At 45.4% G+C, this 22,039-nt stretch overlaps 1 protein-coding gene across 14 annotated transcripts in view; it reads right to left on the bottom strand.

The window, feature by feature from the left end:
- GRB10 (growth factor receptor bound protein 10) overlaps positions 1–22,039 on the bottom strand; it is a 203,482-nt gene that overhangs the window by 23,489 nt on the left and 157,954 nt on the right. For all 14 annotated transcript variants that reach the window (XM_054494417.2, XM_054494416.2, XM_054494418.2 and 11 more), the window contains 5 exons: positions 13,220–13,376; positions 5,566–5,681; positions 4,451–4,519; positions 2,593–2,730; positions 1,185–1,295 (listed from right to left, as the gene is read on the bottom strand). In XM_054494417.2, the coding sequence (XP_054350392.1) occupies positions 1,185–1,295; positions 2,593–2,730; positions 4,451–4,519; positions 5,566–5,681; positions 13,220–13,376 (591 nt within the window). The remainder of the gene's footprint in view (positions 1–1,184; positions 1,296–2,592; positions 2,731–4,450; positions 4,520–5,565; positions 5,682–13,219; positions 13,377–22,039) is intronic.

Genomic DNA, 22,039 nt, shown 5'->3' with positions numbered 1-22,039 from the left:
GCTGGACACGCCCCAGCTCTCCCTCCCAAGAATCTAGAGGGGTTGAGGGACAGGTGTGACTACCCTGTGCTCGGCTGGTGCTATGAGAGAAGCAGAGACTGCGTTTGCAGAGACAGGCAAGCATGGCTGGTGTGGGCTGGTGGGAAGGGAGAGTGCCAGCTGCTGCTCATACCTCCAGCCCCACCTGAGGCTGCCTTGGGCCTCTAGCTGGTGTGAATTAGACGCCTATTACTTACAACTGAAAGAGTATTCCCTGAGCAAGGTATGAGGTGATATTTTGGAAAGAAATTTTCCCCTAAGGAGGGGCTCCCCGTGTTGTGTGTTCTCGGGATATGGCTTGGGCTATGGCTCATAAGTCAGCCTACAGGGCAAACTCCAAGCACAACTATTCACTGGCTACTGGATGTGGGCAATGTGGCCAACTTCCTATCCCACAAGGGACTGTGAAGATTAAGATAATGGATGTAAAACTGTTAGTGGAACATCTCATGCATAGTAAGCATTCAGTAAATATCATCTACCATTATGATTATTAACACCACCACGACCTCACCAGGGGAAGAGGAGTGGGCTCTGCCTATAGGTGTGTGCACGTGTGTGTGTGTCTATGTACATGTGTGTATAATGTATGTGTATGCACACAGGTGTATGTCTATACATGTATGTATGCACGTGTGGGTATGTGCATGTAGATGTGTGTGCACACGTGTGTGCATGCCAGCACACACATGCATGCAGAGGGTGGGCAGCATTGTGTCTATTCCTGTCTGACTGTCCCCACAGCCAAAGGCCCAGACAGAAGCCATCAGCTCACTCAGTACCATGCAGGCAACCCAGGTGACAGGCCGGGGGTCCCCTCCCTTGCCCTGCCTCCCCTTCCAGCTACTGGTACTGGGCTACAGCCACAGCCCACCCTTTGAAGCCAAAAGCCACCCTCCCTAAAACACTGAGCCACTGGCCACATTATCCATCCCTGTCTGCTTGTCCTTGAGCTTCTGAGCTACTCAAGGACTGATAGCAGCAAGCGTACAATAAAATGTTTTTACAGGAATGAATAAATCCAGTGTGAAACTATGTTTCTGTTGAAGACAATAGAAGCAACAATCAAGTGCTGGGCAAGAGAAGAAGTCAGTTTCCGGTGGGCTGCTGAGCATGCGCGCCGTCTGTGGACAGCTCATGGGTACCTTTATGCAGAGCCCGTGGTCTGTAGGGGCGTTGTACTGCTTCCTGCCGGCGATCAGGGAGAAGATGTTGCTGTCCTCCAGGTCGGCCAGCAGCTGCAGGTGTCTAGGTTCCTGTGGCAACACTGGCCAGGTTAAGTCTCAAGCACAGCAAAGAGCAAATGTGTTCACCTCTGGTAGATAGAGGGCAGTCTCTGCGCACTTACAAGCACTTTCCCCGATGACACTTTACATATTATATATGATTATTACATGAGCTGTAATAAGAGCTAAACTAAAACCAAATTCACCCAGTCTCACCCAAAACACCCACTTCCCCAGTTCTCAGACACACAAGGCTGTTGGAACGTATTTGATACTGCCAAATCAAAGCCCCATGACCGGATATTCAAGATAAAAAGCAGCAGAAAATCTATAACCCAAAGGTCAGAGTTAAGAGCACAGGGCCTGTCTGCCTTTGGTTTGCTGTGAGTCCAGAGTCCGACCGTACCTTGGGTTTTCCCACTGGTAGCTTGCTTGTCCCATCATTCTCCTCCTCAACTCTCCAGCCCACCTCTGTTTCCTGCTCTAGGAAATACCTCCCGACTTCAGCACACATGAGGACAGTGAGCGGGCCACACAGCAGAGCTGGGAGGTCAGGAAGCTACCATGCCCTGTGTCAGTTCAAAGCCCCTCTCTGCAGACGCCACTTCTCTCTGGCCCATGCGTCCGCAGCTGCTGACTTCCCAGAGCCGGCCTGATGCTCAACACCTGTGCCGGGGTCCCGCCAGCTCCCTTTCCCCTCTGCTGGCCAGAGCAAAAGAGACCGCAGCCCTCAGATGTTAAGTGATCAGCCAGGTATTGGGTGGACAAGGCTCCTGCCACAGGGTATATGTGGATAGCACAAGAAGAGAGCAGACAAGAGTGTACATGGGAGCGAAGGAGCCTCCGGCCTAAGCTCTCTTTTGAGGGCCTGCAGCTGTTTTCCATCTCCCACCTTCTTCTCACTGGGGATACATGCAAGCCTGCAGTTTATTTCATAAAATATTATGACACATAAAGTTACACTGGCATTAGGGTGGCAATAGTCTATCAAACATCTTTACAGCTAGCTTAAATCTCAACTTATGAGAACTAGGCCAGTCTCTGAAGTGATGGGGCAGCCAGGGGGGTCTGCTCCCAACCCACGGTGGGGGTGGGGCTGGGCAGGTGGGGTTCTTAGGCCTGTATTATTTATTACCTAGTTTCTGAGCGAGACCAGGAAACCTGTGACTCCAAGTTCAGCTGTTGCACAATTAGCTTATTAAGAAGTTGTCCTGAGCTTGGAGGAGTCTAAGGTGCATTTAAAAATGAAGCCCAGGTTCACTCTGAGGACCTGGGGGGAGTGACTGGGGCAGAATTAGGGCTGGTGGTGGTAGGTTTTAAAGCTCACCTTTGAAGTTCCCTTGGTGGAGCAATAAAGGCCAGATCTCCGCAAACACACATACAGCTTTTTCCATGATTTCTTTCCCAGTTCTTTCACATGCAAAAACCCTTGAATTTCAGGACAACTACTGGAGTTCAGAAAATTCTGTTGAAGAACAAATTTTAAAAATCACATAATGCTAATCTAAAATAATTAAAGCAGACATGTTATTAGCATAGCTGACATTTTCTGAATTATTAAAAGACTCCTTTTTTGATCAAAATGAGAGTGTTCTCCTTTCCAAAGTCTTAAAATCCCATCTCAATTGGTGTTGCATAGAACATAATTCGTATTTAAACATATGCAAGCAAATGGACCTTTCTAACACTGGTGATAACACGAGTCATGAATTTCCCTATAAGATAGTGCACTGAAGGATCCAGTCTGATATCAGACTGGGGGCAAGAGCAAGTGCCACGACCAAGTGACTGGGACTCTGGGGACTGACAGTGAGTATATAGTGGCCACTTTTACCCAGGCACCCCTCCAGTCAAGGGTCACGTAAAAGGTGTCATCTGTCCGCAAGTGATGCACCCAGGTGCAGGACATCCTGGTGATGTCCCCCTGTTCCAGCTAACTCTTCCCACAGGCAGCCTTAAGAATAAAGGCTTTATCAAAAAAAAAAACAAAAACAAGAAACTATGCTTTTCATCAAAGGGAAGACAGGCCAAGGGCCAGGTCACAGAGCGAAGTTGGGGAGGTGACGCTGGCAGGTCCTGCTACTAGACTGGGAGGCGACAAAGCTCTTTTCCCCCAGGTGGGAACAGCACGTCGGACAGAGCCCTGGTGCACCTGGGTCAGTCCTTCTTGAGTCTCAAGAGATCACTGCACATCTTCACAAAGCACATGGATCCTCTCAAAGTCAAGGCAATTAAAACAGAATCTGCCATTTCACTGTTCACTGTGTATAGGTGGTAACTTAGTGCTGACACCTTTCACCAGAACAGATGCATGCTATGGTCAGAAGGGCTTCTGAAGACACCACCAGAACAGAGCTCTGAAACTCTTTATCTTTTAGATGCTGAAACAAATTTGGTGATAACAACGTAGAAAAAGGGCTTATGAGGAGAATTCTGTAGGAACTAAATTTTAGTAGTTTCTCTTATATGTAATGTCACCTGGATCTTGTTGGTGGCCTTAGGAAATGGTTTATTCTCTCACTTTTAACATGTACACAGGCACATTTTTAGGGTGTAGCTGTAACATTCCCATTCCCCACTCCCAGCTTCCCCGGAGGAGTGTGTGTGAGAGCTGGGCACAGAGGCCCTGGCGGCTCCCTCCACTGGAAGAGGAGGTGGGGAGAGACCAGGTTTTCTTAGAACAGACTTTATGAATCAGGATAATTAAAGCAGGTTTCTTTATTTGTAATATATGGCAAGTTACTTTTAAAAGTCTGTTGTGGTAACCCGATCATCTTTCACTACAGACTCTGTGCTTCTGCAGAGATTTCCAAGCAGCTAGGCGGTGGCCTGACCTGGGACCCCTGCTCAGAAAGGAGCTGGGGAGCCCTGAGACTGGGGTTTCTCCATGCACCCCCTGGCCCACACTCAGCAGTGGCATCACTGGACTCTTCTAAGTCAGAGCAAGGGCATTCTGTGTGTAAGTGCCTGTTTGGCTTAGAAGAAACCCAGCTACACACAGATTTTCCAAGGAAACTTTTAATTTCTGGTTACTCTAAACGCCCCCCACCCGCCCCCTTAAGAGCCAAGGTTATAAATGATGAAAGATGCAATCTCTTCAGGTTTTTTACAATGCTGTCATTCAGTTCCAAGAGGATTTCTATTCAGAAAGTCTATTTAGGCAGAGGTCTATTTTGGTCCAGTACCTGCAAAAGCTGGGTTTGACTGCCATTTGACTGCTGGCACCAAGTAACCATCTGTTCTGGGAAGAAATTCTAAGAAAACGGGAAAAAACAAATACGTAAAAGGTTAGCTTCAAAGTGAGGGAAGGTACGTCATACAGATATGTCAATTTTAAAACTATTCCTACCAGTATAATTACGTACACCTGTATTTAAAATGGCAGTCCTTTTTATTCTCCTATCACACAGAAGAAACACCTCCTTCAAAAGGTTGTATTTCATTTCCTGAAATACTGGGTACGAGTATGGAATACCAACTATGTTTACTAAGGGATTCATGTCTCACAGCATGCTCCATGGCAAAGAGTGATGCCAGCGTCCCAGCCCAGTGACACAAGTGCACAGTGTGAGATAAAGAATTCCTGAAACTAAAAGGTGAGCCCAGTCATGAGAAAAGCCTTTTCTGCTGCATTCCCCAGAAACAGTCTTCAAATTTCTTACTTTGGAATAAAAAAGCAGCTAGATTATGAGAGTCAGAAATGGCCCTGGGTCTTCTCCTCAGTTGATGCAGCTCTGCCCCATGACTCAGGATGACAGTGAGTGCCCCAGGAGCTAGGAGGTGCCCTCCCTATCCGGGCCTCTCACAGGACAAGTGCCTCTCCCAAAGAAAGAAAAGAGAGATCAAGGTGATCTCTCAAGATCAGCTCAAGGTTGGATCAGCTCAAGACACCAACCAATCGCACTGATTTCTCTAGTCATTCTTCCACGTATGATCACAAAATATATTTGCTATTTGCAGAGAATAATGAGTTTTTCTTCTGCTAAGTGTTTGATCAGTTTAACTGAGAACTTTCAAAATAACAGAAAACATCCAGCCTCCCCCAGCTCGTCTTAGAGACTAACCCCCTTTACACTGTGTCTATTTGGAGGAGACCTCTACCTTCAGCCAGTCCCAGGCACATTTAGTGAAGCACGAGACTGGGTTTCAAGCAAGGATTGCTTCATTAAACTACAACTCTGATTCTCAAACCCATATGCTACGCCACGCCTCTCAGTCACTTTCTGAGACTACGAAACCCAAGTATAAACTTCAAGATTTCAAGAGTCCCAAACCCCAAACCTGAAGAGGTAAGACTCACCATGGGATTTTTAAAGAACTCGTATTTTGCGTAATTCTTCCTGAATAGAAATTTACTCTCATTGGCCATGGTACTCTCCACCTGGACCACCAGCTCATGGTCTTCCAAGCACCTCTCTGCAGGGGCAAAGCATCACGTGTGAGACGCAACAGGTGGGAAATTCATGGTAGCTTTACAACCAAATGGAAGATTTGTTCAACTTTCTATTCTTCTTTAAACATTACGAATAAAGATGAGGTCAGGAAGGAAACTAAATTTAAATCTCTCTTTAATGCACTACCAAATGCATAAGAGGTCTTAAGATACACAGCATGAAGAATTCAGGTCAATACTTATTTTTATATACTTCTTTTGAATTTGGCATCAACCAGATGTTAAGGAATGAGCCCATAAGACTCTTAGCAAATGATTTTGCCCTTAAATTAAGAAATTTCAACTCTTGTAAAGAAAAGACTATAACAAGTGAGAAAATACTCAAAGACAAAGGAGAAAGAACTTGAAAGAGGTGGAGGAGGGGGATGACCAAGAAGGTGCAGAGATGGAAGGAGATGGAAGCTTTTTGATGACATCAAACTTGGTTGCCAGAAAAGATGGTGCTGTGTACTGTGGGAGGGGCCATGATGCACAGCAAGACTGTACGTACGTACTCATCTTTCACACTGAAGCCTGCACGCACATCATGGAATAGTTCTTGTCAACTGAATTACATGTGAAGGCAGGGAAGAAAAACACACTCCATCCTCCAGCACCTGCTGTGGACACGTACACACACATGCACGTATGCACACGCCTCCTTCACAGCATCTTACATAGCAGCACTGTCCCCCGGAAAGGGAAAAGTCGCTTCCCTCACTGTGTCAACACAGTGGTTCCAAGCGGAGCGGGAAGAACTCAGCATACTCTAGAAGAGCGTGTGCCCAGAGACGCTGCGCTGCTCCCTTTCATGGCAGTTGTGTCCCTTCCCAGGCACCTCCTCAGAAACTGTCATGGGAGGACGGTGGCCACGGGAAACTAACCTTATTAAATCATGGAATAAACAAGATGAACAAATGTACAGCAGGGTCAAAGTGTGAACTGATGCCAAAATGGTACAGATTAACATGCTATGGAATTGACACCGGGGTAGTTCTGTCATCCTAAGACCCTACCCTCCTCTCCCGCAGCCAGACTGGAATCTTGAGGAAAGTTTCATCTTGGAAGGAAGGAATGAAGTTAAAGGCAAAAGCATTTCTGAGTCAAAGTGATCTCAGAATGCAGAAAAGACTTTCCGTCTACAAAGAACAACTGTCGCCATGGGCACTCATCTCAGATGGGTCCCAACCGGCACGCAGAAGCAAATTCTGGAGCTGATTTGTGCTCGGCTCCGGTTTTGACATTACAAGGAAAGGATTCCTTGGTAAAAACACATTTAAAGCCAGAGTTTGTGAAGGAAAGGAATTTTCTCCCCGTGGCTGCCAGAAAGCTCAGACTTGGCACCACCAGCAAGTGTGGAGCAGTTCCCATTTGTCCCTGTCTGGGAGGGAATGCTGCTAGCAACATGTGAACCAATACATGGCCCTCATGTCTCCCCATGATAGAAAAAGAGAGAAACCAAGAACATGCAACAAAAACTGTTAGGTTTGCTTTCCAAAAAGAGGTTCATTCATCGAAAATGGATTTTCCAGAAGGAAAACAAATCAATGACTTCTGTTGAAATGTTTATTCAGAGAAAAATGTCTTTCTGTAGTTACAGGAAAAAACAAAAACAAAAACCCAAAACCAAAACCAACAATCCAATAACCTGTTGATGGTTGATCTACAGAACTAAAAATTTTTATCAGGCAAAACAAGGAGAAATAAAAATGGGAGGCGACAGCTACCTAAATGAGGAGGATATGTCTGTTTCCAAAGCAAAGGGCATTTTGTCTCCAAAGAACCCTGAGGAGAGCCAAAGAGGATACCTGGGACAGCCACCAGCCCCAAAGGGGATGGCCAAACCCACGCAGGCGCCCATCCTTGTGGACAATACTTTCCTGTCTCCCTGTGCCTCCCCTGGAAAGATCGTGGGAAAGTTGCACACGGCAGTGTAAACACACAGGGGGACGTGTCCCTGGTGGTCAGATCCAGGTGGACAGGTGAGGGCTTGGTGCCCTAGCAAAGGGGGGCTCAGGAACTCGGGATAACCAGTGGGCTGCGAAACCGACTGTATATCCTGAAAGAAGTGTGCTTTTCTGACGCTGGTGACTCCAGAGGGAGCCTACCATCCCCAGAGGTGGGTCCCAAGACAAATAAAACATCAACTCCCTTTTCGTCACTCACAGCAGGTCAGTGAACACAACGTGGCAGGTGACCCCTTTCTCAGAGATCCAGAGCTGTGCAGCCTCCGGATGCAGCTAAGTGCCCCTGGCACAAATGCTTCGGGCACCAGTGTTCCAGTCGGCCGTTGACTGTACAACATCTGTTCAAAGATCTTCCCTCCAGTTTTAATTTTCTCCATGATTTAAAGACATGTATTTTCAAATGACCTTGCATGATTATAAACAATTGCATCACTATCTATAAACTGCATATGATTACAATGGCCTAAGTTAAATGGGAACACTACTTTTCAAGATAATATTCCAAAAATAATTTCAAGAAATGGAAAAGGCAAAAATTCCTTGAAGTACATTTGTATTTTTCAAATTTCTGAAACTAATGCTGGCATTACTCTACTCCTCAAGAAAAAATATTTAAATATCAAGACAACTCAAAAAAGAGAATCTTACTTCCTTGCCTTAACCCTTGCAGCTAAAGTGTGACTCCTCGGCAGAAACCTGTGCTGCCACTTGGCAGTGGAGGGGCCATGGCAGAGCCGGTTGCACGGAGGCTGTGCACCCCACTGTCTCGGCCTCACATCGAGCTGCGGCCCTTGGGCCACTCCCTGCCCATCATGCCTCAGCACAGCCCACCCAAGGGAGAGAAAAGAGCTGTCAGCAAGCTCAGGGCTTTCCCAGGCTAAGAAACTGTCAACAGAGTAATCAGTGAGATAGCCCTGACGTGTGGATAAGGCCGTAAGTGGACTTCTTTCTATTTATAAATTTTAGTGGGGGAAAGGACATCTTTTGTTGCTTTTCACATATAAAAGGGAGAGAGGGACATAAAACCAGCCTGCAAAAGGCCCCCTCTAATCAGCAAGAGTCAACAGGCGCCGGCTGTTTCTCCCTCCACACCTTTCTGCATGTCCAGCTGTCAGCATCCAACAGTGTGGCAGCCACAGCACTTCCAGAGTTACTGCCACGGTGTTTCTCATCTGACCAGGAACAAACACAAAGCTGTAAACAGCCTGAAAAGGACTTGTTGCTCTTTCTGTTTCAACCTAATTCTCAGGACAACAGAATTCCTCAAATCCTTGAAATTTGTAGGATCTAGTGGAAAACCTCTTCTCTTTACTGTGTTCTCTGTGTAAGTTCCAGCCTTTCCCAGATTATCTGACCTTAGTATGGCCTGATGGCTACAGTTACTTGGGGCCTGGGTACAAGAGCCCCAGGCACCGGGTGCCCCCCACATTCCCAGGGATGGGTTTATCTGCAATCTCATTTTCAAGTTCAGGGGCACTAAGATACTAGTTTTCTATGTTTAAATATGTATTTTTCAAAATTCCTTTTATCTTTTATTTTTGAGGCAGGGTCTTGTTCTGTCAACCAGCTGGAGTGCAGTGATGCAAACATAGCTCTCTGCAGCTTCAACTTCCTGGGCTCAGGTGATCCTCCTGCCTTGGCCTTCCAAAGTGCTGGGACTAAAGGCATGAGCCACCGCGCCTGGCCAAAAATACCTTTTAAAATATAATTTGTTTACTTCATATGTCTGCAGGCTGACTGTTTAATATCACTGCATCCTCCATGTGTGAAGCTGCCCTGGCTAAGGTGAACCTTCCAGAGACTTGCAGCTCACCATGCTTGGGGCAGAAAGGATGGGGCAGAAAGGCAGGTCTTCCAAAAGACCTGCCCCATTCTGGCAGCCTCAGCTGGACTTACTGTCGGCTGTTGAATAGCCTGGGTCAGGGACAGTGTTTTCATGGCTAAGAATTCCACTCCAGACACTGAGACTGAGAAACATCTCCAACAGGTAGAACATGGGGGCAGTGCTAACATAGGAAGGGACCATTTAAATGGACAAGTGAACTGGGAATCATAAAACAGACCATCAAGTCACTAGGGCTTCGCCTACCAGGGCAAGGGGCTTTGCAACAACTTTTTCAAGTGCTTCCAGTAGTGAATGTCCCCAGGAGCTAACACTGGGAAGGGCCACCTGACCTCAATCTGCTCATAGGAGTCATTCTCTGCTTATCCACAAACACAGTGCAGAGCGGGCAGGACAAACCACCCTCAGCCAGAGGGGCTACTCTGCCGAGTGACAGCAGGGATGCCACTGTTGCTGCCAATGGAGGGTGACCAGCATCTCAGAGGAGCGATGCCCTCCAGACTGCAGACACCCACACATGGTGCTTTTCTCCCACAGAAAGGGAACCACCTGCTGCAGGCTATCCCACTTTTTCTAAAGCCATCACTTCCTTCTGGGTATAGAAAAGGTTTAATATTATTAAGGGACTGATATTTTAGCTGTTAAGATCCTTATACAGGTTGAATATCCCTTATCCTAAATGCCTGGGACCAGAAGCTTTGGTTTTTGGATTTTTTTTTTTTTTAAATTTTGGAACATTTGCATTATAGTTACCAGTTGAACAATCCAAAATCCCAAAATCAGAAATGCTTCAATGAGCATTTCTGTTGAGCATCAAATCAGTACTCAAAACGTTTCAGATTTTAGAGCATTTCAGATTTCAGATTTTTGGATGAGGGATATTCGATCAGTAATAATGTACTTTGTACTCTGGAATCTTCAATTCTGGAGGCTATACATAGGCTTAAAATGCTGTCCAACTTGGGTGCCTTATATCCTCAATTATGGGGGGTTTGGGTTACAATCTGCCTTAGTATCTGCCTTATAGACTTGCAAGCACTACCTGCCTTTTGCCCCAGCCACCAGCCTGGTGTATGTCCACATCCCTGTGAGAATACCTGACATATAATTACCTAGGAAAGTGCTCTCTACAAGGAGATAGCAATGCCTGGGGATGTGCCCTGAGAGTTGGAGGGCCAGAAGGGCCCAGGAATACCATCCACGACAAAGAAGAAACCCCTATTGGCCTTGTGGCCCTTGCGTCCCTTTCCAACAGGGATAAAGCTGAGATACCCAACAGGCTCTCTGAGAGGCACCCCACAGCCCTGCATTTTCTCACTAATGAGTTTCTGATAGTTGAATGCTGCTAAATCATGGCAGAAATAAGATTTTTAGTTAAACAGCAACTTTATTTTTTAAAAAATGTTAAGTGATATGGTTGGGTCACAAAACAGTATTCAGAGAAGTTATAGGGATGGGGACACAGAAGCTCTGTGTCAACGGGAATGAGTCCTGGGGGTGCGGACCTTATAGGTTAGTGAAACTGGTAGCTCTAAAAACTTGCAAAGTCCTCTGCAAACCCAGCCAATAGAAAAATGTGTTTCCTAGTAACTGATAAGAATGGAACTGGCCAGGTGAGAAAGAAAACTGAGGAAGGAGAGGAAGGATATTCTAAGAAATTTCATGTATCTTCAAATCCTGGCTGTGTGAGGTTAGTTATTTTTTTTTATTTTCTACTTTTTTCGTGGAACAGGACCCAAAATTTGACACAAATGTTCCTCTTTTTTTAAAAAAATCATTTCACTTGTTTCCCTTTCCCTTTTTTTCCTTTTATACTTAATTTTAAAATAAAGTGTCATCCCCCACTAGAGTGTATTAAGTCCATCTATAAAGAAGAGAAAGAAATAAGGTATGTAAATATCACATCCCTATAAATCCTGTGTGCTTATGGACATTTCTTTTTCTATTCTCTCAGAGTAAATGGTTCTTCCTTTGGTTAAAGTTTTAATGTATCATTTATTTATCTACCATATGATAGTCTAGAAATCAAAGGGTATCACATGAAATAGATAACTCAAAATTTCTGAAACATTCCTTATATGTTAAAATTTTATGTATGTGTATCTGTACCCAATTTCTATGTGTCCTGAGTGTGTCCAATTATATTCAAGTACTAAATATCTGCAGAAATCCCTTCCATAGTTCTTTCAAATGAAAAGAATATTCAGACTTTTGAATGGGCTTTCAACAATAATCATTGTATTTGGGTCAAACTATACAGACTTGTTTTTAAAATTTTTTATATATATATTTTTTCATACATATATATATATACACATGTAGAGACACATGCTGAAGGTTTCCCACCACTGTCTAATTTCCAAGTTACTTGTGTGTCAACAGGTGCTTTTGACAGCCTTATCAGACCACTGTAGGATCCACTCATGGACGTCCCAAGCTGGAGCTCGACGGGACAGCCAGTCTCCGTGGGAACAACTGTGACATCACGGTCACTAACTGTGGACCTAGTAAGTGATCCTGGCAGGAGAAAGCTGTTAGTGACAATGGAGGAGAAGGCTTCTGTCATCACACAAATGCATTTGGCAACTGGTAGAGATGGGAAAGAAACCAGCAAGAGTTCTATCCAATTCCTTCAAAAAGCATACCATCTGCCCAAAGTACAGGGCGTATTAGAAAACAGAGACTTAAGATGGTGACAGCTCAAATTTACACTGCATTATTTAGGCTTAAATTGTATAATATTACCTGGAAGGATGCTACTCCAGACCTAGAGGTTTAAATTAAGTATTCCAGACCTAGAGGTTTAAATTCAATTTATTAATCTTTCAAAAAAGATTCATGAGAAAAATTTAGAACTATGGGAAGTTTCCAATCTGTGTTATTTTTCTCTCCTTCAAGACATGGAACAAATATAGCTGTTGACTTAGAGAAAATTTTGGTTTTCAATATTTTACTATGACTTTGTAAGAACTATATTTATCAGATAAGAATTTGAGCAAAAGTCTGAGAAGCTTTTTACCTAAAATAAGCCACCTGAACAAAATACCTCTAAGTTCTGTAAAGAGTCAGTATCTTCAAATATTCTGTGATACAAAATATTCTCTTACTTTTTAGGCATGACACACGCACACACATATACACGTGCATGAACACTGTTCAAAGCCTTATTAACCAGCATGCAGAGATGCCATGTAAGACTCAACTCGAACTTACAGCAAAGTGCTTCATAATTTGCTCCAATTCCCAGCGGACCTCTCTGCACTTTGCTGCCTATAACCATGGCTCCCTTCCCATGAGCTGAGGAGCTGATTTCAGAAGGGCAGCTGCAATCCTGTGCATGGCCAGCTCTCTCCAGAGCACCTCAAGGGCACCTCCCTCCTGTCCCCTGCCCACAGGTGTGCAGCAAGCTCCACGTGGCTCTGACAGCTGGGGAGGCTGGACAAGCCACAGGGAACCTCGCTATGTCTGAGCCCTTGGCAGGTTATTACCTCAACCATCCAAGGCAAGATTCCCAAAGCACTAGGGGAAGGGGGCTGGAGGGAGGAGAGTGAAATTTTAGGAGAACCAGAAGAGGCAGGAGAGTTGAGGGGAACCTAGAGACTGCCTGCTAATTTGGCAGGGGACACTGCGGTCACGCATTTGGCAGCAGCGGTCTTCATTGAATTGCACATGAGCATCCCCAGGTGCCATTCCTGTTCCGATGGTTCCCTACCTAATCCTAGGTGCGGGTGGTGCTCCACTAATGTCCAGCTGTTGTCATCCACACAGTGACTTTTGTAAACCAGCAATTGGCACAGGTCTCTGGCTGTCATGTCTGCTAGAATCTCCACCACTTTGCTTGTCCCATCTTCACTAAAGACTTTAACATCCTGAAACACACAAAGGGGATACTTACAGATAAACAACTTCAGGCTTTCAAGAAATAAAAACTGAAACAAAAGAAAACAGGTAAAGTAAAAGTGGCAGTGCTCCAACACATGGGCAACTGTTTTTCCAGGCAGCCAACAGGTGCCCACCAGCTGTAGGGATGTGACTCTTCCTCCCCACCTCCCCTTTCCCACCTCCTGGGGGCAGAGCAGGTAGGATTACAACATGATACTCTTAAAATGCCCAGGACAACTCACAGGAACATATAGCACATGGCTAAACCACCAAACCTGTCTTAACAAGTGACAGGATTCACAGGATTCATTTAAAATACTGCTGGTGGTCTCAGGGTTGGACATTTTACAGTTGAACCAACTGAAAACACAAGCAAGCAACAACAAATCCTGTAAATCTCCCTCTTCCCATCACAACTTTTGACGAGTCCACCTGTTCTCCCCAGGGCACAGGGTCCAGCAGCGGCACCTACAGCCTTTCCCGCAGCACCTCACCCCTCACAGACACCGAGGCTCAGGGCGGAGTGGAGAGGAATTAATACAAAAGAAGGACATAATAAAAACATAGTCACAAGATTCTTTAGCCCCTAACCCCTACAAAGTTACAAGCAAGCTTCATTTGCCCGGTACCGTTCAAATCCATGAACACTGAGCAGCTCCAGCCCAAGGGACGGAGAAGTAGAGTCCAGAGGACGGGAGTCTATCCCTCCCAGGCAAGACCCCACAGGAATGCACCCTTCCCAGAACATGAGGTGTGTTTAACAAATCCTTACCTCGACAGCCCGGAAAAAGCAGTCAGAGGAGCAAGATGGCATTTTAAATCGTGACTGCCTCTTGCAAGGGAGCGTGTTTCCGTCTCTCCCCACTGTCCCAGGCTGGCTGTGTGGAGCCTGCGTGTGCCCTGGTGGGCAGGCTGTCTCCGGGCAGCAGGGAGGCCACCCACCCACCCGCTGGGCTCCCAGGCTGCCTTGCACCGGATCCCTTATGGGGTGAATCCAGCCACAGTGATACAATCACCCCACGGACTTGCTCTCCCACTCCCATACGACAAGACCCGGACTTGGGGGTGAGGACGCCAACCACAATAACCGCAATAACACAACTCTCACACCAACTGGTCAGAAAAATCCCCGCTCAATGCTTTCCCATGGCAGTGAAATCACACACAGGCAGCTGAGAGGCTGAAACATGTGTGTTCTCTGAATCCAGACCCATCTGCCAACCTCCAAATAATCTTTGTCCCGCAACTGACATGTCAGTGGCAGCTTTGGAGCTGGATCTACAGGGTGGGTGAGAATGTTAGTTTGTCCTGACAAACTCCCTCCGAGGCTCCCCGCTCTCTCTGGCCCCTTTTCTTGTGTTTGGAAGGGGGTGCTTACTTGCTCTGAACTTCGATTTCTGTGGCTGGCGTGGAGTCTGACAGCAGAGGGAAGGGCTGGGAGGCCCCCGCCTTAATCAGGAACTGGGACCACACCATTCCACAGGGACCCTCTTGACGCTCCTACAGCTAGCTACCCTCAGCTGTCACCAGGTGTGCAGGAAGGAGTCAATGTCACTCAAGCTTGAGTGCCCAGGTGGGGGTGGTAGGGGCGGGGCTCAGTGACAGCAGAAGAGCCCTTCTCTGTGAGGGCAGGCTAGCCTCCTAGCAGACGGGACCAGCCAGGGGAGCCTGCACTCTCAGGTAGGGTCACTGCCCCCTGCCTGCCACCTACGGGCCACTTCTCCAACTCAAAGAAATCCCAGGGCTGGGGCTGGATCAGGACCCAGAGACTTATTTTCAACTCTTATTTATTTTTCAAGAAATCCACCATCTCTTTTCCAGAATTTATGTGTCAGTCAATGAAAGTATACTTCCCCCTAACAAGCGAAATATTCAAATACAGCTGACACGGCTGAATAAATCTATAGAAATACAATTTAAGTGAAGAAATCATGTCTTTGGGTTCTAGGTAGGAATGTTATTAAAATGCATTAACATAAAAGAAAAACAGGAATTTGGAAAATATAACTGAGCTCCAACAATGCTTTATAAATGTGCTAACCATCACAGGGAGTCTTCAGGACCAGTGCATGCCTTCTGCTCCCCAAAACAGGGTTCCTAATGCTCCTTCTTCCCTGAGTCTCTCAATGAGCTTATCTGCACTGAGGATACATGATCTTCTCTAGGAAAGTGAAATTATGTTGAAGTGTGTGTCTCGTATCTCTCCAAGTCTCTTTGCCACTTTTCTTGTTCAAATCAGCCATGCCAATGGTTTTCTCATTTTTTTTCTCAGCCCTGCTGCATTTTTCTTTAAACTCTCTCCCCAACCCCTGTTGTTCCACAGCCATCCCCCCAAAGGTCCATAAATAGCCCAGGTATTAAAAGCTGAGATGTGCTTGGTCACACGTCCACCTCCACTCCTTTTTAGATTCCCACAGAGGCTGGGCTGGCAAGACCCCGAGGGGGCAAGGCAGGCAGGAGACTGAGCCAGACACAAAGGCAGGCACCCTCCAGCTCCAGCGACAGGCCCCTCTGCCCCTGACACAGCGCTCTCTGGTACTTCCCCAATCTCACCAGGGCCCTCCAACCACACACAAAACTAAGCCCCAGAGACAGAACCAAGAAAGCCCTGTGTACAGCAGCCATCTCAAACCACCCCGTCAACACTTAGAGCTACTGATGAGAATGTTTGTAAGGAACACAAGAGGTACGAGGGCTCCTATTACAGGGGACTGCCAGCCACCGACTGCGGAGTCTTTTAGAGCTGGCAGTTCTAGAAGGAGCATTCTGTACAGCACCAACTGCCCTTTTAGTAACAACCTGAGCACTGCTGGGGGCCCAGGTCTCCTGTGGAGCAGGCCTGGGTCTCCCTGGCCCATCCGGTGTTCAAGCATCTCACACGAGGTGGGCCTAGAAGGTTCTCTCGAGCAGGTCAAGGCCCTTGCCCCGCAGCAACTCACAGTTCAGCACGGAGATTGTTACCACGGGCAGTTAATTTCCAAGGTATGATTTGCTTAGGGAATATAAGAATCTGTTAACACCAGGAGGGGTGAGAAGCTGAGACCCACAAGTTCTATCTGAGTTCTATCCTGGCTTAGCCTCCTACTGGCTGTGTGACCTCGGGTAGGTAATCAGCAATCTAAGACTTGCTTTCCTCATCCAAGCTGTGGGGAACTGCTCTGAGAATCAGTAATGTAAGCAAAACACTGCTCAATCAATGTATGGAAGTTACTACATTAGTTATGACCTATCTTGGCCTGGGGTGGTGATTCCAAAGAGGAACTTAGAAACAGACTGGGCCATAACCATGCTTCATCAGTAACTAGCTGTGGGAACATGGCTGAGCTATCCAGCCTCTCTGTGCCTCAGTTTCCTCATCTGTAAAATGGAAATCTGTAAGCAGCACCAGCCTCATAGTGTTGCTATGACATGGGCCAATGAGATATCCTCTTGAAAAGATCCCGGCCCCTGATACGTGCCCTCCCTGGGACGTGCTTGGATCCAGCGTGGATCTGGGAACAAGGCAGGACCCTGTAGACAACCACTGAAGGGTGGAAAGGCAGGACCCTGAAGTCTGCTTCCAACTCAGGATTTCAGTTCTGCAAAAGCAAACCTCATGACCAGTAAGATGCAGCAGGAACAATTCAGTCAGAAAAGCCACCCCTCAAATCCTCAATTTCTTTTTCTCTACTGCAAAAAAGCCCCTAAATAGCGAATTATTTTTAAAAATAAAACAGCAATATTAAAGAGGGCATAATTATGTCAACAGCATGAAACTCTGTCTTTTTAGAGTTAGTTGGGGGAGGAATGGTTTGCAAAGCTACCCAGGCCTCCAGCTGGCTTGGCACTGAATCCCGTTATAAAAGCCCTGAAGTGCTAATAGAAGGTTCCACTGTTCCCAGACTTTCTGTTGTCACTTTTTACATATTCACTGCATAGACAAAAAAGCAAGAGCTTAATTTTTTTGCAAACTTAAAGGAAGAACTTTAAGAACAATTGGAGTTGAAGGCAGATCATTATCTCCACGGCCCCAAACTCCACCCTGGGGCACCTGGTTTTTTGTATCAGTGGCCCCCACAGGGTTGATGTGTGTGTGGGAGTCATTCAGGCTCCTCCTTGCTGTCAATCTTAGCACAGACCCTCACTCTTGCTTCCTGCCACAGTCTTAGACCTTGCTCTTGGATGACTTACAGGCTCAGGGAATCTCATTACTGCATCCAAAAGACCTCCTGACTGGCTGTGAGTCTTTGCTCAAGGCTCAGCAGTAATCACCTTGTAAAAATAGCAAATGGGGCACTCTCTTTGTCCTCTTCGAGCCCTCTGCAGTGTAAGATGTCCCTGGACAGACGGCCCAGCCTCCAGGATGCACACACTGACCCACCGTACCCGAGATCCACGCCTACCCTGAGACCTTCACACAGAAACCAAGACATCCGAGGGCTTCTGGGCCAGCAGCTCTTGCGACCAGTTTCGTCCTAGTTCTTAATCACGATCTAGCATACTTTTTAGTTCAAAAGCTCTTTTAGGATGTAATGTAAACTGGAGTTTTTAGTAACTCTGGTAAATACTTGTGGTAAATGTTTTGGAGAAGCCAGGTTGTAATCACAGGGCCAAGTGGAGGCATTCACAGGGTAAGAGAAATTATCAAAGCAGGCAAAAGGGCCCGAAGACGTGATATGAGGTTGTGAATGTGGATGAAATCCTGTTCTGGGTGACCTACCCTACCCTACCTGGCCTCCGAGGGGCCTTGAGGAGAAAGCAGGAAGACTGCTGGGCCAGGAAGGCAGAGAAAGCCTTAACTCCACGCACATGTCTCTGCCCCTTTGACAGGAGGAGGAACTATTTCTGGAAGGCAGAAAGCTTGCCCGATGTCACAGAGGTGGAAAGTACTGGAGCCAGGATCTAACCAGGGCTCCCCGCCCTGGCTCTGCTTGCCTTTCTTCTCCACTGCAACCCACTACCCAGCGTGTACCAGGTGGGCTCCAAGGCTTCACACAAAAAGGCTTTTGATTCCATGTGGCCCTGAAGGCCTCAAATTGGGCAGACCCTGAAGCCTGGAGGTTTGGGGTAAATTACATTTACTTCAGACTAGGGCATAACCAACCAGAGTAGGCTAAATTAATCTCACCAAAAAGGAATGTAATTCTGCCATTATTTTTTAGTTCTGTTTTAAATTAATGATATTATTTCTTGATATAAGGGATAACTGAAGCACTACACATGATTATATGGCTCTACTCACCATAATGAGAACACGCATAATAATCCTGTTCAATTATAATGACTCAAACCTACTTAAAAAAAAAATGTGCTTAATAGCCTGAATTGTCCCACCTGAAGTGGTTTGTTGTTAGCCTGGGAGCAGTTCAGTGTCCCCCACTACAGCTGAGGCTTGACCCTGAGGCCTGGTCTCAGCTCCCCAGGACTCAGCACACTGCCCAGGGCTATGGAGATGAGACTTGTGGCCTGATTTCAAATAGTGGAGGAGCCCCCACTGTCTGAACACAGCAAAGAGTGTGGCACAGGTTCAAGAGGTGGCATGGGAGCCGGGTGCCTCACCCTTAGTGAGATCAGACCCAGAAGGGTGTGGCCTGATAGCCTTGGTTTCCGCTGCAGGGAGTCCTGAGGTCCTGAATACCAGGAGCTCAGGGCAGTGTGGATGACTTGGGAGGAGCCTAGCTGGTTGGGCCAGTTGCTAGGGCTGGATGCTGGAGGGAGAACCACAGAGTTGGGGGAGTGTGAGCTGGCAGTCTCCAGGGCCACCTGCTGGGCTAAGCATCCCAGTTGCTCCTCCTACTGAAGAGACTCTGTTGCACAGGAAAGGCAACTGTGCTGCACACTAGAGGGTTGTCCCAGTGGCCTGAGAGCTGTCCCTAGACCCCCGCCAAGGTTGGTGCTTGCACCTGCCCTGGAGAGCCTGGTCACAGGCTTGTCAGACCCAGCCCTGCCCAGCTCTGCCGCCTCCAGCCAGGGTGGTGGCAGAGTGCAGGACGGGATCCCTGGGAATCCCGCCCATGGCCAGGGAAACCCTGGTATTTCCCCACATCAACTAAGGCCAAAAATTCCATTGCTATTATTGCAACTGCCTCTCAACTGCAAGCGCCACCTACTGGTCTGTAGGGTGAACTGCATAACTCGATGTAATTCCTGCTGACAGAAGTATACAGCGGTGGGGGATGAGATAAGCCTCCCGAAACCTCCACCTCCCCATTTCTATGTAGGAGACAGTGAGTCTGACCACTGGCCCAGCACACTGTTACTACAACCTACAAACAACTAGCATTTGAGAAAACCACTACACTAAAGCTATCTATAACCAAGTAATTCATAAAAGCCTTGGCCCCCTAAAACTACAGAGAAGCCAAGACAAAGGAACTTAACCAACATACAGAACAGTCACATCCTCAAGGTGGGGGAGGGAAGAAAAAATCCCAACCAAATGAAAGTAAATTCAAAAATAAGTGACAGCTTCTACAGATGAGAAGAAACCAATACAAGAACTCCAGCTCCATGAAGAAACAATTGCGACATCCACATTAGCCCTCTAGCAATGGCTCCTAACCACAATGAAAACTTTGAAATGACAGATAAAGAATTCAAGATATGAAGTGTAAGGAAGCTCAATGACAGCCAAGAGAAAGCTGAAAACCAACACAAAAAAACCAGAAGAGTAATTCTGGAGATGAAAGATGAGATAGATATATTAAAAACAAACAAAACAACAACAACAACAAAAAACTTTTGGAAATGAAAAATTCACTGAAGGAATTTCAAAAAACAGTTGAAAGCTTCAACAATAGAGTAGACCAAGCAGAGGAATTTCAGAGCTTGAAGACTAGTCTTTTGAATTAACCCAGATAAGAAGAAAAAACAATTTTTTAAAAAAGAATAAAGCCTTTGAGAAATGTAAGATTACTTAAACCTAGGACTTATAGGTATGCCTGAGGGAGACGAAAAAAAATAAGTTTGGAAACATATTTGGGGGAAATAATTCAGGAAAATTTCCCCAAACTTGCTAGAGATGTAGATATGCAGATACAAGAAATTCAGAGAACCCATTAGAAATACTATAGAAGAAGCACATTCACCAAAGAATGGTCATCAGGTTAATTCAAGGTCAACATGAAAGAACAAATTTTAAAAGCAGTTAGATAGAAGTGTCAAATCACCCATAATGGAAATTCCATTAGACTAACAGTGGACTTCTCAGCAGAAACCTTACAAGTCAGAAGAGACTGGGGGTCTATTTTTAGCCTCCTTTAAGAAAAAAGAAATGTAAGTCAAGAATTTTATATTCTGCCAAACTAAGCTTCAAAAATGAAGGAGAAATAAAGCCTTTCCCAGACAAGCCAATGCTGAGGGAATTTGCCACTACTAGACGAATCCTACAAAAAAATTCTCAAAGGAGTGATAAAAATGATGATACTCACCATCATAACAGCACACATAAGCAGACAAAGCTCACTGATTGTATAAAGCAATTACACAACTGAGACTACATACAAACCAGCTAACAACACTATTACAGGAATAACACATCAACTACCAATATTAACCTTGAACATAAATGGCCTAAATGTTCCACTTAAAAGATATGGACTGGCAAACTGGACAAAAAAACAAGACCCAGCCATCTGCTGCCTACAAGACACCCACCTAATGGCTAAAGACACCTACAAACTCAAAGTAAATGGGTGGAAAAATATATATCATGCAATGGAAAACAAATGTGAGCAGGTGTAGCCATTCTTATGTCAGATAAAACAGACTTTAAGCTAACAACAGTTTTAAAAAAAGAGAAAATGAAGGGCATTATATCATAAGAATGCATTCAATACAAGAGGACATAACTTTTGGAAATATGTGTGCAAGCACCAAAGCACCCACATTCATAAAACAAATACGACTACACCTAAAAGAAGAGAATGACAGCAATACAATAATAGTGGGGGACTACAACACCCCACTGACAACACTAGACAGGTAACTGAGGCAGAAAGTCAACAAAGAAACTCTGGACTTAAGCTAGACCTGATCAAATGGAAATAATAAACATTTATAGAACATGCTACCCAGCACCTGCAGAATATACATTTTTCTCATCTGCACATGAAACAAAACTGACCAGATGCTTTGCCATAAAGCACATTTCAATAAATTTTTTAAAAAATCAAAATCATATCAAGTATCTTCTTGGACCACAGTATAATAAAATTAAAAATCAATACCATAAGGAACTCTCAAAACTGTACAAATATGTGGAAACTAAAAAACGTGCTCCTGAATGACTTTTGGATAAACAATGAACTTAAGGCAGAAAAAAAAATTTTTTAATGAAAATAGAGACACAACATATCAACACCTCTGGAATACAGCAAAAGCAGTGCTAAGAATTAAGTTTTATAGTGTTAAATGTCTACATCAAAAAGACAGAAAGTTCTCAAATTAACAACCTAATGTCACACCTCAAGGAACTAAAAAAACAAGAACAAAACCCAAAGCTAGCAGAAGAAATGAAATAAAGATCAGAGCAGAACTAAGTGTTATTGAGACCCCAAAAAACAAAACAAAACAAAACAAAAAACAAAAAAACCCACAAAGGACCAATGAAATCAAAAGTTGGTTCTTTGAAAGGATAAATAAAATTGATAGCTAGCAAGTTTACCTAAGA

Source organism: Pongo pygmaeus, chromosome 6, assembly GCF_028885625.2.
Source record: "Pongo pygmaeus isolate AG05252 chromosome 6, NHGRI_mPonPyg2-v2.0_pri, whole genome shotgun sequence".
NCBI lineage: Eukaryota > Metazoa > Chordata > Mammalia > Primates > Hominidae > Pongo > Pongo pygmaeus.
This window is presented reverse-complemented; position numbering and strand designations above follow the sequence as displayed.